This window comes from Apus apus, chromosome 2 (genome assembly GCF_020740795.1).
Source record: "Apus apus isolate bApuApu2 chromosome 2, bApuApu2.pri.cur, whole genome shotgun sequence".
Classification (NCBI taxonomy): domain Eukaryota; kingdom Metazoa; phylum Chordata; class Aves; order Apodiformes; family Apodidae; genus Apus; species Apus apus.
Genome location: NC_067283.1, coordinates 3,379,982 through 3,397,211, shown reverse-complemented (window position 1 = coordinate 3,397,211; position 17,230 = coordinate 3,379,982). Strand labels below are relative to the sequence as shown.

Below are 17,230 nucleotides of genomic sequence, written 5' to 3'. Positions count from 1 at the left end.
GGTGCTGGACACTCTTTTTTTCCAATGGTTTCCCTAACACAGATGTCTTTCCTCTTGGACTGGATGAAAAGAATCTGCTTTTAGAATGACATCTATAATCAAGTTTACCTGAATCTATCTTCAGAATACTAATGATGGGTTGGCCTCATTTTGGTCTTGAAAGGTGATCAAATATTTACTCAAAAGTAAGCAATGGGTTGTTGAGGTAAATATGCAATTAACCAAATGAGGCCTGTATTTTTAGTGAAGGGAGGATGTGGCAGTGAGGTGCTTGCTAATGGGGTAGGTAGAAAATTTACTGCAGGAAAAAAACCACCTAAATATGTTGTAGAAGTGCAGAGCACTTTGCCAACCCTGATCAAAGGTAGAGCTGTATGAATTAATTTATAAAGTGAAAACTGGAGTTATTTATAGATGGGAGATGAATTTGGCAATCGTTTCAGTCCAGAGAGTTAAGCCTTTTCTTTGGAGAAGTCTGAATGTTTTGAAAACATTTCAATCTTTATTTTTACAGCAAGTGTTCTGCAAATCTCTCACGCTTCTCCTCGTGCTTTTTTAAGGTTAAAATAAAAAGGCAAGAAGCACTGTAAAGCAAAACAAAATGAATCAATAGTATTTTAAATGAGCCAAGATGAAATTTCCTAAGATATGTTTCCCTTTGGGAAAAAGAAACATTTTAATACCAAGACAACTCCAAATAATTCTCCCTCTCCCCACTTCTCATGTTTGTCCTTTATTTTTGTTTTTTACCAGAAAACTTCATGATTAATTGTTTAAATGCTACTAATCATGGCCCATTCCCAACCTGAAGGAAATTACAGTCTGAACAAGATGTGGCAAGATAGGGAAGAGTGCAGGTTTGGTTAATAAGAAGTGGTGAGAATAAATAGAATATGCTAACTTACAATTTTAATCCAAAGCACAATTAACATCAAACAATTGTTCCTTCAAATGATTTCTGGGCCTTCTGTCTTACAAACTTATCTGGCAAATAGATGGATAGAGAAATTCCTCACACGTTTTGAAATGAGACATGGGAAGGTCGTTTGTTTGTTTGTTTTTCTCTGCCTCTTCCTGATGAAAATATTTGCCCTTTCCAAAATCCAGCAAGAGTGGGCACTGAGCCAATGATTTACAGGGAAAAGCTCTTCCCCTCTCCTCAAAAACTGTCCCTGAAGCTCACCTGACTTGTGGTTTTTGCTGCATCACATTGAACAGTGATGGTATAAGCTCAGCTGAGACTTCTGCTCTCTTTACATCATTCCCCTCTCACCCTCTCTTTGCAGCTGAGCTTCTCGACAGGTTTCTTCCTTCTGTTTCCAATCTCTTTGAAAAAGATAGGGGTTTGTGCAGTGCCATGTGTGATGGGATCTCAAATTCTGCTGGCAGTTGCCGTAGTCATGTAGCCAGAGGTTCCCTCCAAGCTCACAACGTGTTTGTGGCCAGGGGACACTGTGTTAAGTGACCCATTGTCCAGCTCCTCCTTCTTTTTTGGAGCATAAATTTGTCGTTTGCACATTTTATGATTGAGGCATGAATGAATTACATATTGTAAGGAGTCCATGGTTAATTACCTGAACACTTATAGCCACTGTTGTATTACAAACATAATATAATTAGGTCTGGCTGGGGAGCAGCCACTTGAGGGAAAAAGTCTTGTCACTGGGAATTTCCTGCTTTTTAGCTCCTTGATCTCCTAATCTTCATCAGAGATTTCATTCTTATTTGGTTTGGGGTTTTGTTTTGCATGAGCCAGGAGGCAGGCCATGTGAGAAGGGAGGGAATAAACCATGTAAGCACAGGTCCCTCTGCTCCTGGCATGAATATTAAAGCTGCCATCTTCCTGCCCTAGATAGCTGGTGGTGTTAGGTTAGTCAGGGTTCCCAGAGCATGAAGAAGGTGAATTGGTCCTGAAAAAAAAATAGGTTGGCTTGGATTTTCTTTTTAAGGAAGGCATGGAGGGAAATGCTGGGTTTTTAGCAGGCTCTGGGTTACACTCCCTTCTCTCAAGCCAACATCAGCATTGGCTGGATGTGTATCCTCCTTGTGCAGTGGCCCTGGAGAGCTCAGGTGGCCGTGAAACCCCAGGAATTCACCTCTGAGGGCAGAAGGGGTTTGCTCACTCTCTCCTTCTCTGCCCTGTCTGCAGGCATCCAGCACACGCCCGGAGTGCAGCATCATGCAGGAGATTGAAGAGGAGCGCAGCCAGTGCCTGGCAGAGCTTACTGGGGATAACCAGACCTCAGGTATGGAGACTCCTTCTTCTCTTCCTGGCCTGCAAACCAACATCACTCAGCCTCACACCCACCTTGCCTGTGCCATTTCTCACCCCTTCTGCTGCTGGATCAGGATGGTCACTTCCACTGATGCTGAGGTTTTACGTTAGGAGGGAAAGAAATAGCAACCTCTAAGTAGGATTCAATCAACCAAGAGTTTGAAGAGCTCGCAGGGAACCACTCACTGCCTCCTAGCTGGATCAGCCTAGCTTAGGTATCTCGGTGTGTTTAATCACAGCCAGCCATCCCTCTCTCTGAACTGGAAGTGCCTTAATCAATTTTTCCCTGGAATCTGAAAGCCCAGAGTTCTCACAGACCTTGGTTTGCTTCAGTAGAAGTCATGGCAACCTTCTCCTTCTGTGGACCTGAACAGTCCTCCTGTCCGAGTGCCAAAATGGCTCCTGTTCTGGTGGCAAAGCAGAGGAAGGGAAGTTGTGCTCCAAGGTTGCAAGGTATCTATGGAGTTGGGTCAGGTGGCTATGATATTCTTCTTGTTCTCATGACATGGAGTACACACCAGATTGGGCAATCCTCCTGGAAGGTTCTCCTGTCCCCTTAACCCACTCCCTGCTTCAGTGGTCAGGAGAGGAGCGCCAGGTCAACGATGCCACCTTTGCTCTCCAGCCTCCCAAGGTTTCTCCATCCCAGCCTTTGGCAGCAGCCATGGAGCTGTGCCTCCCTTGAGGGGCAGCCATGGCACACCACACCTCAGGCACATGGGGATTCAAAGGAAGAGAAAAGCTGCAGGATGTTGCTGTGAGCAGAGGAGCTGCAGACCAACCTGCGAGACAGGCCACGGGTGGGAGATGTTGAAAGTCTCTGTGCTAACACAATTCCCCCGTGGGCAGCCTGCAGAGAGCTTGGGAAATTCTGACACATCCACCCATGCAGGGTCTTAAATTGTAGAGTTAGTGTGACTGGAAAAGAAAGCTTTTGGTTTTGGTGTTGCCTCATCCCATCCTGCAGCAGTGCTGTCAAAGACCCATGAGTGAGCCATTGGGTTGGACCTCTTCCTCTCCACATCTCTCTCTCAAGTTACAGGTCCTGGTTTAATGAGTAAAGGAGATGGAAGGACCAGTGGTACCCTGTCAGGCTTGGAAACAAAGGATCACATTGCTGGGGGAAGGGGTGGGAAGATACATAACCTGCTTGATACTTGTGCATCAAACACTGGTCCAGGCTGCCCAGGGAGGTGCTGGAGCCCCCATCCCTGGAGGTGTTTAAAAGCTGTGTAGATGTGGTGCTGAGGGACATGGTTTAGTGGTGGCCTTGGCAGTGCTGGGTTAACACTTGGACTTGATGATCTTAAAGGTTTTTTCCAGCCCAAACAATTCTGTGATTCCACGTGTCCCACCTCCTGAAAGAGGAAAATGTGGAAGAGGGTGTCTTCTCATCCCCTCCCCTTGGCATTCCTTGCAGTTAAGGCTGCAGACTGAGCCCTGGAGGAGCTTTGCTGAATGCAAGGATGGCTTTTGGCCTCTGCTTTTATCTATTAAGATGTAGTTTTCTTTGATTCAGAAACTATTTCAAGTGTCCCTGTACAGTTAAATGGAGCCATTTGAAGAAACGTTCTCCTGGAATCCAGTAAAGGGAAATGTCAGAGTAGTTAAAAAGCTTCATCTGAAAACCAACTAAATGCTTAATTTCACTTTCATGGATATTTAAAGAAATTCAATTAAATACAGTACATTCAAAATGGAATAATAAATACTTGATATATTACATTTTTTTTCTGCTTTTTCAAGATTATTATTTTTCTCATTGGAAAGTTTAATCCAAAACAGGTTTTTTTTTGTTGTTTTGGGTTGGGTTTTTTTAATTTCTTTCTGCTAAATTAAACAATTGAAAATATTTTTCCCAGTTCTGGTGTAAAAACACACTCAGTTGTGTTGCAAGCCCTTAATGCCCAAGCACTGGCAAGTATAAAAAAAATTTCCTTTGGAGTATGTTTTTCATAATCACAGAATAGTTATGGTTGGAAAGGTTCTCTGAGATCACTGAGTCCAACCAAAAAAACCACCAAAACCCAAAATTAAGTAAGCAAACAAAAAAACCCAAAACAACCAAACAAGGAAAAAAACAACAACCCCAAAGTACCCCAGACTCCACAAAATCACACCCCCAAAAAACCTCAAAAACACACAACCTACAATCTCAGCCACTAGAGCCTGCCCTGAAGTTCCTCATCTACTCATTTCTTGAATACACCCAAGGATGGTGACTCCACCACCTCCTTGGGCAGGCTGAAATATTGGACTGGGATCATTTTACATTTCCACCAGTCACTCCCTGTAGTCATGAAATGGAACAGATTCCGAAATTGCAGTTGTGAGCACTATAAAGTGGTTTTTATCCATGGGGACTGTATCTGCTACATTAACCTGAGGTCAGGTCAGATGATGTTTGTGGATGTCTGCTTGTCCTTGGTTGAAGTGGTTGTAGATGGAATCAGTGTGGAACAAGAGTGTGTAGGGACACAGCATGTGTCCAACCAAATTTTAGAATGCAAACTGTCTATTTGCCCCAAAACACCAGCAGGTATTTAAGAGCTCAATACCTGACTCTTAGCTGGCCACTCCTGACTGCCCTTGCAATCAACAGAGAGAAACCAGCATCTTCAAAGCGTTGGCTCTCAAATGGGTCAGTCATCTTATGGAGAAGTCTGTTTTGAAAGTGGTGTGGACAGGTAACTCCAATGTACCTAACTGGGGTGTGTTTCCCCCTGGGAGTGTTCAAGGCACAGGGTGTGAGCACAAGTAGATCAAAAAAGATGTAGTTTTCCTGGCGTGAGGCTCCACAACTCGATCAATGGAGCTGAGCACAGGTGCAAAATAAAACTTTGAACTTTTGACAGTTGGGGTTGAGGGGGAAGTTTGTTGGTGAGAAACCTTATGAAGGTGATGATAAGAGAGGTGGCTGTTTAGTCTGAGTGTTGCTGGAAAGAAAAAATCCCCGTAAAACTGCCAGGAAAAAAAATGTAATCTTAACACAGTTCTGATCCCTGGAGTAGGAGAATGGAAAGCTGTTGAGATTCCCTGTCATCTGTAATGTAATATCTTGATAGATGCCCAGGGAGGTGTGTTGCCTTCTGTGCATTCCACATCCTTTTAGCAAAAAGAAAATCACTTGAGGTTTAACAACCAATTACTTATCCTTTCTAATTAAATGAGTGGAAATAAGGAAACACAGAGTTTCGGTACAGCTTGGTAATAAAGCTTTGTTTAGAAGCCATTATCCATTGTATTGATCAGAGGGGCTTAATCACAGGTGTAATTTGATGTGTCAGATAGATTAGTCACCTCTTAAGAACAACTGATAGTAGTGCTGGGACTGATCACTGGCTCAGGATAAGCACATAGATTTGAACTGATAAACAAGAACATCTATCTTTAATGCTATTTTATCTTCAAAGACCCACTCCTTACAGTGGGTGCATCTGCATGGGTGAAATTGTTGCTTTTTTTTCCAAGTTGAACCCCTGTGCTTTCAGAGCTGGCAGTAGGTGCCAATTGCTGTTCCTGGTGTCCTTGAACCACAGGACTGCTGGTTCATATCAGCAGGATGGAATACTTTGTATTCTTTATTAGGAACGTGATTCAGTATCTGTGAAGTTACCCACATTTGATTAAAAGTTTGCTTGAAATTCCCCTTTCCAAGATTTTGGATAGATTATAGCAGCCTTCCAGTACCTGAAGGGGGCCTACAGGAAAGCTGGAGAGGGACTTGTACAATGGCATGTATGATGAGGTGTAACAGCTTCAAAAAAGAAGAGGCAGATTTAAAATAGAAGCATTTGGATGATTCTCTCAGGCACATGGTGTGATTCTTGGGAGCCCTACACAAGGACAGGAGTTGGAGCTGATGGTCCTGATGGGTCCCTTCCAACTCAGCAGATTCTATAATCATGTGTTTCTAGATATTAAGAATAAATTCTTTCCTATAGGGGTGGTGAGACACTGGATCAGGTTGCCCAGGGAAGCTGTGGCTGCCCCATCCCTGGCAGTGTTGAAGGGCAGGTTGGATGGGGCTTGGAGCAACTTGGATTAGTGGGAGGTGTCCCTGCCCATGAAGGCAGGTTGGAATTAGATGATCTTTAAGGTCCCTTCCAACCCAAACCATTCTGGGATTCTGTGACTTTAACAGGGACACAGGAGAGACACAGGGGTCACAAAAGCATGACCATCTCTGATGAGAAGAAGTCAGCTTTTCAGCATGGGAAGGGCTGCAGAAGATGCAGCTAGAGAGAAAACAGCAGGGAAGACCAGTTTAGGCTGGCAGTGTGTACACAGGAGAATAAAACGGCTGTGAGATCAAAGTCTGGGCTTTATAAAGGAAGCTTGTAACCATCAGAGGATACTGAGCAGCCTTTCTGGAGGGCTGCAGGAAGGAGTGTTTTACTGACCTGGTGGCAGAGCTTGCTGTGTTTATGAAAGGGAGTGTAGGATGCAGTTGTGTGTAGCAGCCCAGGACTGGATTTCACGATCAGAACTGTCCTCTGCCCTGTTACCCTTTTACCTCTGTGCTGAAGTAACTCACAAAACCACAAACTGACAGTTGTGATTCAGTACAGAATTGGATCCTTGGCCATTAAAATCAAGACTAAGTAGACTGAGACCGTTTTGTTTCACAAGGACAAATAGCCACTGCAGGGGAACGACCTTGGGTGAGGGATTTCTTTCACTTGATTTTAGGTGACTCCAGGGTAGTCTGGCCAAGTGTGGGCATCTCTTTCAGGATGCGATGAATGACTTTCAAATTGTCTTGTCTGTTGACAAGATCTTTGTTTACTCTGAGGAGATTTTTAGTGAGCTGAGATGTGTTGGAAATAACCACACTCCACAGATTATTTTTGTCCTGGGGTTCCCTGCCTGGGGAGGGGAGTTGGCCAAATGAGGTGAAGTCCCAACTCCACCTTTAGGAGTGATGAATCTGTTCATCCTGTCCTGATTTGAGCCAGGATGAAGCCAATTTTACTGACTTTTTTTTTTCCTTCAGTAAGCTTTCTTTTAACTAGTAGCAGAGTGTTCCAGCTTGGAATGATAAAAAACAGTGAAATGTTTTTCTAACTACTGGGTCTTCAAGTTCACAACTTTACTCTGCTGGCTCAGACACTACGGGGAGATCTATGACCCCCCTTTAGGAGGCTGAATTAGACAGACAGCAAAATTGGCCAGAGAGATTCCATTCCATATAGCTACGTAAGCTCAAAGGAAGGTCAGAGTGGTGGTATCAGCATCACAGGTGGCAGCAGCAAGAGTGGCAGCAGCATTGCCTGGGGGGGATTAGCAGTGAGTGGAGCAACACCTCACCCTATGTATCCACACTACATTATAAACATTGAGTAGAAGCATCCCCCCTGCAACAATGCTATTCAGATAAAGAGCTGGGAGATTCAAACTGAAAGAAAATGGAGAGGTGAAATTGAACCTGCTACTGCTGTTACCAACATGGACTGTTCCATTCGCTTTAGGAGTTGTACCATAACTGTACACATACAGTGCCCCCATCAAGATCAATATCATAACCCTAGGATCACTAGGCTGGTAATTATATGGTTGATTATGGCTGCAGCTCTGTCAATAAACCATAAAACAATCACAAGAGCAGGCACACAGAGCAGAATGCTCTTGGCTGCAGACCACATGGACAGTTGCATGTCGGGAAAAAGGGCCAGTAGATTCATTGCACAAAATGTCTGTTCAGTTTTCAATCCATTATGAAATTCAGCAGAACTATTTCCCATTGCTGTTTGAGGGATTCCTCCCATCAGAGATGGAATTTTGAACACTCCCAATTAGTGAAAATGTATAATCTGGGCTTAAAACCGAGCCCCACGTTGGGCGCCAATAAATTGTTGTCACCGTTTGACAACAATGCTCTTGATCCCCTCCAACTCCTTACTTGATACCACAGATTATTGCAACTACAGCTGCACTCTTGCTGCAGTTAAGGTGACTCCTGAGTCTCTTGCTCCTAGTTTTCTTCCTTCAAAATAGAAACATTAATATTTTCCTACCTAGCAGGGGTAAGGTAAGGAGAAAAGAAGTAAACATCTATTCTCCAGCTATTAGACATTAGGGAGAAATTCTTTAGTGTGAGGGTGGTGAGACCCTGGCCCAGGTTGCCCAGAGAAGCTGTGGCTGCCCCATCCCTGGCAGTGTTGAAGGGCAGGTTGGATGGGGCTTGGAGCAGCCTGGGCTGGTGGGAGGTGTCCCTGCCCATGCAGGGGGTTAGAACTAGATGATCTTTAAGGTCCCTTCCAAACCAAACCATTTTGTGATTTCATGAGCCCATTCTTCCATTTTATTACTGGGACTTACAAAACTTCTGTGAGCAGACAGAGGAACAGGCAGTGGAATATTTTGACAACACCCACAATTTAAAATTCACAGGAGCTACTATGAACCTGGGGAGAAATAACAGCCCAAAAGAGAAACTTCATGTCATCCAGGTTAGGTTGCCTCTTCTCTTTCTTCACCTCCCTTCTCCCAAATAAATCTGTACGTGGTGTTGTACATCAGTCTGCAATGGCTGCGGGTGCAGATTTTTGTGGATGTTTTCCCAGAAGCTGTCCAGGGAGTTCCTTGGGGATGCTCAAGTTATACCTAACACATACAAAGCCACAATGCCTTATATCCCAGTGCCAAGCAATCCAGTGCTGGAATGGTTATGCAGAGGCAGGAGCTCAAGTCCTGACCACTCCATCCTGTAGAAGAGCTGGGTCATTTAGCTTGGCAGCATCTTGGTGCAGTTGCACCCCCAGTGTCCCTGCAGAGCTGCTCTTTGCAAGGTCCATGTCCTGAAAGCAGCTGGCAACAGGCCAGCTTTGGAGGTTCAGCTGCACTTTCCAACGGGTTCCCAAATTTTCAGCAGCCAGTGCCTGTGGGATTCCTGTCTGGGCAGCTGCAGGGTCAGTTCGGCCAGGTCAGTCCCAGGATCTGAAGACCTTCAGTGAGAGCTCTCTCTGCCACCCTGCTGGACAAGTGTGATGAGAGGCTTTTGAGAACTGCTTTGCAGACAGCAGTTTGCAGGCTGCCAGCAGCTGGTGCCCTGAGCTCTTTGGCTCTTTTCTTTCCCTTTCTCTTGGCTCTCTGACCATACAGGGCTGCCTCTCTGGTGGTATCTCCAACCACTGCAATGTAAAACAAATAAACGAGGCAGTTCCACAGCCTGGGCTTCTCCAAAGCACTTAGTTATTTTAGGGGCTTATAATAAATAGAGTTCCTCAGTGCTCTGCATTATTCTCACAGTGCTTACAAACATGTTTCAAAAGTGACCAAGGCAATCCCAGCCCTACTGAAAACCAGGCTTTTACTCCAGAGACTTTCTCAGCCAGGGCATCTGTATTCAGGACTGTGTAGCTGATAGTACAGTTAGCAGCAGTAGGGGAGCTCTCCCAAGGGTTAGGAGGGAATAGCTGGAGGGGGGTTTTGCCTTCCAGGCCCACAGATGGTGGCACATCTCTCTCAGTGTGAAGTGTGGCTGAGCTCCTGCTCCTGAGGTTTGCTGCAAGGCAGGTGTCACCACTGCATTGCTTCTTGTTGCCTTCCACTTGCTTTTTTAATGTAAAAACCCCAGGCCACAGAGGGTGTTGGTTTTTAAAAAGCTTCAACTCTTTGTGGCTGGAGTTTACAAATAGTTCAGCTTCACCTGAAGAACCCAAATAATTTTATTAATTTTTTTAAAATAACCTTCTCTTTTTTTTGTTAAAAAGCCAAGGAAAGCAATCAGGTCTAGGTTGGCCAGCTCAGCTCATTATGTTTTTAATCCCATTATTGCTAATCAACTCCCTCTGCAATCAGATACTCTTTCAGAAGTAGTGGAGTAACTTAGGGATGACAGCTGAACAAGGTACCGTGAGTTGTTCTTAGGTGGGATGAGCAGCTCTGGAGACTCTGCTGCTGTGCAGGACACGTGTCATTGTACTGAAGGCAGCCCTCATGGAGAGTGGTGGGAGTATCAGGCAGCACTGGGGCACAGGAATGCAGGCCCAGTTTTGGAGCTTTCTGTAATGTCAAGGAAGTTTGAGTATGAGGGAAAAAATTCAAGAAGGGAGAGGTGAGACCTTTAAACCAGCCTGATCACCCGAGCAGATTGGATGTGGTTTTGTGCATCAACATAGTTGCTTGGCTTAGTACCACAAAGCCATGGAGGTTGGCAGGGATCTCTTGATATCATCTAATTCAAACCCCTGATTGAAGCTCCCAGCTCTCTCACCCCTTCTTTCTATGTGAGATGTTGCAGTCCTTCCATCTTCTTCACAGCCCTTTGCTGGACTTCCTCCTAGTATGTACATGTCTCTTGTCTGGGGATGTCCAGACTTGGACCCAGTATTCCAGAAGAGTCTCAGCAGTGCTGAGCAGAGGAGAAGGATCACCTGCCTTGTCCTGTTGGCAACATTTCTCCTAATTCAGCCCAAGATAGCAGTCACCTGCCTTGGGACAAAGGCATGTTGCTAGATCTTGTTCAACTTGCTGTCCTCCAGGAGCTTCTCTCCATCCCATGTGGGTGCATGGCATTATTGCTTCTCAAGTGCAGGACTTTTCATTTCCCTGTGTTGGACTTCCATCACTTTGTGATTTCTCAGGACTTTTTGTTTGTTGGTTTTTGTTGTGTGTTGTTATTTTTTCCCTCCAAAAGGGAAGACCTTTGGCTTCATTTGGATCCTAAATTCTGGAAGTTAAGTGCAAGTGAAACAAGCTCAGAACTTCACAGTTGGAGGCTCTCAGTGTCTCACAGAATCAGAGCAGCATTTTGTCTGCCTGTGCCCCACAGTTCAGCAGCCTGGAGGTAGCTGAGATGATCTTTAAGTGCCAGTGAAAATTGCCAATAGCCATCAAGGAGCTGCTACAGTCAAGGTGCTTCTGATACCTCAAGTACCTTCAGCACTGGACTTTAGATTTGCAATTTAGACCTGTCTGTCTTGCACACAGGATCTGAAACCCAATCCAAAAGTGTTAAGAGTGGAAAACATGAAAGAAAATACTGCAACTTCCCCCTCCCCCCTCATGCCTGTGCCTATCTGCTTAACTTGTACATTCTTCACACTTGTTTTGGAAAATAGAGGTGAGTCCTGAAAGATCATCCCAAGGACAAATCCAGGCTGGGAGAGAATGGATTGAGAACAGACCTATAGAGAAGGACTTGAGGGTGTTGGTTGGTAAGAAGCTCATCATGAGCTGGCAATGTGCACTTACAAGCCAGCTGTGTCCTGGGCTGCATCTAAAGAAGCTTGGCCAGCAGGGCCAGAGAGGGGATTCTGCCCCTCTACTCCACTCTTGTGAGACTCCCCTGCAGTGCTGTGTCCAGTTCTGAGGTCCCCAACACAGGAAGGACATGCAACTGTCAGAGCGAGTCCAGAGGAGGCCACAAAGATGCTCAGAGGGCTGGAGCAGCTCTGCTCTGGAGACAGGCTGGGAGAGTTGGGGTGTTCAGCCTGGAGAAGAGAAGGCTCCAGGGAGACCTTAGAGCACCTTCCAGTGCCTGAAGGGGCTCCAGGAAAGCTGGGGAGGGACTTTGGACAAGAGCAGGGACTGTTAGGATGAGTGGAATGGTTTTAAGCTGAAAGAGAGGAGATTGAGATTGAATGTTAGGAAGAAATTCTTTCCCTTGATGGTGGTGATACACAGGCATGGGTTGCACAGGGAATTTGGAAGCCACGAGAGGCTGGAACTAGATGATCTTTACGGTCCTTTCCAACCCAAACCATTCTGTGATTGTAAAATCATCACCATTTTCACATGAAGTGGCCCATGTTTAAACTCCAAATACTGCTTTTGCTGTTCCAAAGACCTAGAGCAGAGGCTGGCTTGAAAAGCCAAATTTGGAGCTGGGGGTTGTCAGTCTCCCTTGAAGAAGTCAAGGCTTGTTTGATGGGAGAAGAAGCAGTGAACATACGGATATTAAAAGTCAAGCTGGAAAAACATTAATGAAGTTTAAATTAGGATTCTGTTTATTCATCACCATCTGTTTATGATGCAGTAAGATAAGAAATAATTAATAGTTCTTTGCTTGAAAAAGTTCAAGTGAATTCTCACCTTCCCGTTGCATAAGGCTGGGAGAGATGATGTGTTGGTTGGATTTGTGTGACAGACCAGTTAGCAGCAGCTCTCCAGGTGCTCCATCAAAGAACAGGAGCTACGTGGCAGCTCAAGCACTGGTGGTAGCACACACAGCAGGGTTGAGAAGGGGGTGGATGGACCACTCAGCACAGGCTGGGGAGATGTTGCCTTTTTTGGCTGTATCGAGGTGGTCATAAGGTCCCTGAGACCTGCCAAGGTCTTGTGTGGCTCCTTACACCTTTACATCTTCACATACATGAGGATGGATGTATTTGTTAACAAAAAGCCACTGGTTTAAACTCAGCAGTGGAACCTGGAGGTGGCACCATGGGAAGACCCAAGCAGGAAGAGCAGGTACTTAAATTCAAAGCCTGGTTCTCTATACACCCACTTCTCTACAACTTCTGGAAGAGCAGGGAGAGTTGAGTGAATAACGAGGAAGCCCTCAAATACTCCTTTAAGCATGCTCCATGTCAGAGCACTGGAGATCTATCTCTTGTTTAGATGCTGGAGAGGGGCTAAGTTATGTTTTTGGCAACCCACTGTGCAAATCTGTGTCTGAAATCTTGGATCTTCTCTTTCAGTTTACATGTTCTGGAATTAGGCAGAAGGGCTCAGCTCTCCAGTTTGATTTATGAAAAGAGTGATCTGGAGGGATGAAAAAATTTAAGAGTTTATTTAGTTTGTTGGTTAAAAAAAAAGGCTGAAAGATTAGACACATTTTTTTTTAAACTTGTTTCCTAGTAAATGTTGATGATGGAAAAACTCATGGGATTTTGGTGCTTAGAAATAATCCTCCAGAAATAGTCTCTGGTGATTTCTTTCACACTGTTTAGTGTGACTCAGTCTGGAGGCTTAAGGTGAGGTTTCCTTCAGAAGTCTTGGAGTCAAATTTCTGTGACATTTAGGAAGAAAGATGTCTTTTAGCATTTCCTAGCAGAAACAGCTTCTACTGGAAGCCACTGCAGAAGTGCAGAGCAGTCTGCATAGCACATAACAGCACTGTTGTTACTGTCCAGCATGTACACAGAGTGGGACAAATGAAATCAATCTCTTTGTCTTGCCACAGATATTGAGGCAAAGTCCAAGGTAAATTCTTTTCACTTACCCTCCATCTGGGGATTCTTTTTGCTGTTTGTGGTTGACCAAGTCCATTTTCTGCTGAATTGACAATGCAAATTGTCAGTGGAGGGGTGAATAAATTGTATCATAGAATCACTGAATGGGCTGGGTTGGAAGGGACCTTAAACATCATCCAGTCCCAACCCCCCTGCATGGGCAGGGACACCTTCCACCAGACCAGGTTGCTCCAAGTCCCATCCAACCTGCCTTTCAACACTGCCAGGGATGGGGCAGCCACAGCTTCTCTGGGCAACCTGGGCCAGGGTCTCTCACCACCCTCAAACAAAATAATTTCTTCCTAATGTCTAAACTCAGTCTCCCCTCCTCCAGTTCAAAACCATTGCCCCTTGTCCCCTCACTACAAGCCCTTGTCCCAAGCCCCTCCCCAGCATTCCTGGAGCCCCTTCAGGCACTGGAAGGTGCTCTCAGGTCTCCCTGGAGCCTTCTCTTCTCCAGCCTGAACACCCCAACTCTCCCAGCCTGTCTCCAGAGCAGAGCTGCTCCAGCCCTCATCTTCATGGCCTCCTCTGGGCTCTTCCCAGTAGACCCACATCCATGCACTCCAGGTGGGGTCTAAGGAGAGCAGAGCAGAGGGGCAGAATCCCTTCCCTGGCCCTGCTGGCCACACTTCTTCTGATGCAGCCCAGGACACAGTTACTTTCTGAGCTCCAGTTCACATTGCCTGCTCATGTTGAACTTCTCATCCACCATCACCCCCAAGTCCTTCTCCTCAGGGCTGTTACAGATCCATTCTCCAACAATATAGAATAACAGAATTTGCATGCCCTGGAAGGATTGTGGTTTTCCTTCAGCTCAGTGGTTACTCTGTCACATCCTGCCACCAGTGCTGGAGTGATAGCAGGCAACTTGAGAGGCAAAAAAATATCCAAATGAAATGCAAAGCCATGGGAGGTGAGAAGGGGAGCTCCGAGGGGGTGGGTTTGCTTCAGAGAGGTCTGTCAGTGTTGTTAAAAATAAAAAGGTGATGAGATGGAGCTGGGGGAGGGGAGATGCCTGCAGGATGCTTGGATGTATGAGTGGGGCTGGGGTGGACAGCAGAGCAGTGAATACAGGAGGGAAAGGGTTGAATTTTGCAGGGAAAGGTTGGGGAGGTTCATTTAGTGAAACCTGGAAGCCAAACTAGCTCTGGTCAAGCCCAATCTGTCACGGAAAAATAAAGTAAAATTGTCTTCTGCAAGGGCAGGGCAGGATGGGGTAGAATTAAAAACACCAAAGGTACAAGGGAGAAATGAAAGGGAACTGCTTCCATGCTAGGAGCAACTGAATAGGCAAGGACACTTCAGCTTGAAAAACAGATGCCTGAGGAGGGATATGAAAGAGAATTTTATGTTTTTTCTCCCCAGGGAAAGGGATATTGTGGTTAGGTTATGAATATTTCTGTCTTTGTAGAAAGACCTAGGCAATTCCTAATGAAACCAGCAATGAGCAGATTCAAAGTGAATTCAGAAAAAGGTGGATTTTTTTTCTTTCAGGGAGTCACTTGAGCTGTGCCCTTGGCCCAGGAGGTTGTGAATTTTAAAAACGTCCATAGGCTCAGAAGCAAAATCAAGTTGCATTTAATTTAAAAGTTGTTTTTTTTTTGGGGGGGGGGCAGAATCTATCTAAGGTGCTATTTAAAAAATTACATATAACTTTGAACATTTAAGTAGAAGATTATGCCTGGTTCAGGAAGTCTCTGCTCATTGGAGTCAGGGGCAGTAGTAGTGACTCAAGGCTTGGGGTGGGTTTTCTTGGATTGTGATTGAGTTCAAGCTGCCTGTCTGGAACCAAATTAGTAGATCATTGCAAGGACCATCTTTTGGGTTCTGTTTTCTTCAGTCAGGCAAAAGCTTAGTGCTCTGCTGGGACAAGAAGGTTGATGCAATGATCATTGGTAATGACGAGGCCAAACTGGGGAAACCACAGATGAGCACCCAGGCTGCACTTCTGAGCTTGTCCATGGGAGAATAAATGTCACCCAACAGCAATTTACAGTCCTAACTCCAGAGAGGTTGGAAACTTCCTGCTGGAGTCAAATTGGAATGAAAATGAGTTTCCTTTGCAATCAAACCAGCCTGTGATGGCACCCAGTGACATCTCAGCTTGGCTTAATCAAGCTGCACCTTTCTTTGCCTTGCTGTTCTCTCCCTGTGGGTAGTGAGAAGCACACAGAGATCCCAAGGCACCCCAAGCATCAGCTGGGTACCTTTGCCTCTCAGCATTGTAGATCAAAAGTCTTGTGTGTGAATGTCCTTCAGAAGAGACCAGGAGTGACCCCATTCACTAGGGAGAATTTGGTGTGATGAGAGATGTGCTGAAAGGGTTTTTTTTCTAGCTCTGGATAGGGAGTTCACCTGGGTTAAAAGAGAGCCTGGCACCAGCTTTCTGCCCTTCCTTGCTTTCCTCAGCCAAACGTTGTCACATCCCAGAGCTGTACCAGAGCTCTGGAAGTCATGTTTATTCATGAAGGGAAGTTATTCTCTGCTGCCTCCTAGATAAGCTGTGCTGGTGTGTTTGATGTCCTGGAGATGTGCCTCAAATGAATGGGATTTTGTGCTCTGGTCTGCCAGGTCTGCAAACCACTGTAGACCTGTGCCTCATGACAACTGGCCTATTTTTTGTCTATTAACCTTTTAAAGGGAGGGGAAATGAGGGCCTGAGCTTTGATTCACATTGAGTGGAGACACTGGAAAAGGTTATGGCTTTCTGCAGCTGCAGTGAGGTTTCCTAACCCACTGCAGCCAGCACTGTGTCAGTGGCCTTCAGCCACTGCTTCTGAGTCAGAACCTCTTAGAGGAGGCTTCTCCAAAGCCCAGCTGAGGTTGAGTCATCCCTTGGCTTGCACTTGGGGCATTTGGCTTGCAAAGAGGGAGGCTGAGCTGCTAGAGGTAAAGATTTGAGCTCCAGCATGTGGCCAACAGCCTCCAGCCCATTCCATGAGCAAGACTGCAGGAGCTTGCTTCAAGAGGGAGAGAGGTGGCTGCTATTACACTAATTGTGTGGCTTACAGTGCAGTGATGGGCAGTTTGATCTGCTTATCTGAACAAGGTTAGAAAGCAGCTTTGTTAGAGTGGTGAAGGATTTTTCCCTGCAACCCTCCAGAGGAAGGTATTTGGTTCCAGAGAGCACAGGGAGTCAGTCAACTGCAGGGCAAAGATGAGTGCTGGGGGGTCACAGTTAAAATAATTGAAAAGGAAACAAACTGTTTTATGTATATATATTTATAATGACAAGAGTTTAAAGAGTGTACCTGGTTGTGGTAAATACTACTGTCTTGAAAAAGTCACATATTTTCGCACTGCTTCTCCAGACTCACTTGAGAGCCTTTCCAAAGGCTTGGCAATGTGTATTCCTTGGCTTTTGGCACCAAGCACATGAGCAGAGCAGTTCTTTGGATTGCAGTGGAGCTGAAGGGTTGGTGTATTCATGGCTCATTTGCACCTGCTGCCTGAGTTGAGGATTGATACGTACCTTTGCATCCTTCCTGCAGATCTTGAGTGCAAGGTAGAAGACAACAATTATAATTAATAAATGGAGAAGTACTTAGCAATCACCAAACATCATTTGATCAGGCAAAACAAATTGTCATCTTAATTACATCCACGAAGGCCAAGTGAGGCCACAGGGAAGAGAGGAATTTCCTTTTTCCAAGGCACACTGCATCTCTTTCTGCTCTCAAATAGTTTTCTTAAGTATTGATCTGTCACACTGCCAGGACTGAATATTGCCTGCCAGCCCCCTGATCCCAGCAGTTTGCCAGCTCAAGTCCTC

General features: G+C 45.4%; 1 protein-coding gene across 1 annotated transcript in view; it reads left to right on the top strand.

The window, feature by feature from the left end:
• VIPR1 (vasoactive intestinal peptide receptor 1) overlaps nucleotides 1-17,230 on the top strand; it is a 115,399-nt gene that overhangs the window by 37,201 nt on the left and 60,968 nt on the right. The window contains exon 2 of the mRNA XM_051612344.1: nucleotides 2,150-2,246. Coding sequence (XP_051468304.1) covers nucleotides 2,150-2,246 — 97 coding nt within the window. The remainder of the gene's footprint in view (nucleotides 1-2,149; nucleotides 2,247-17,230) is intronic.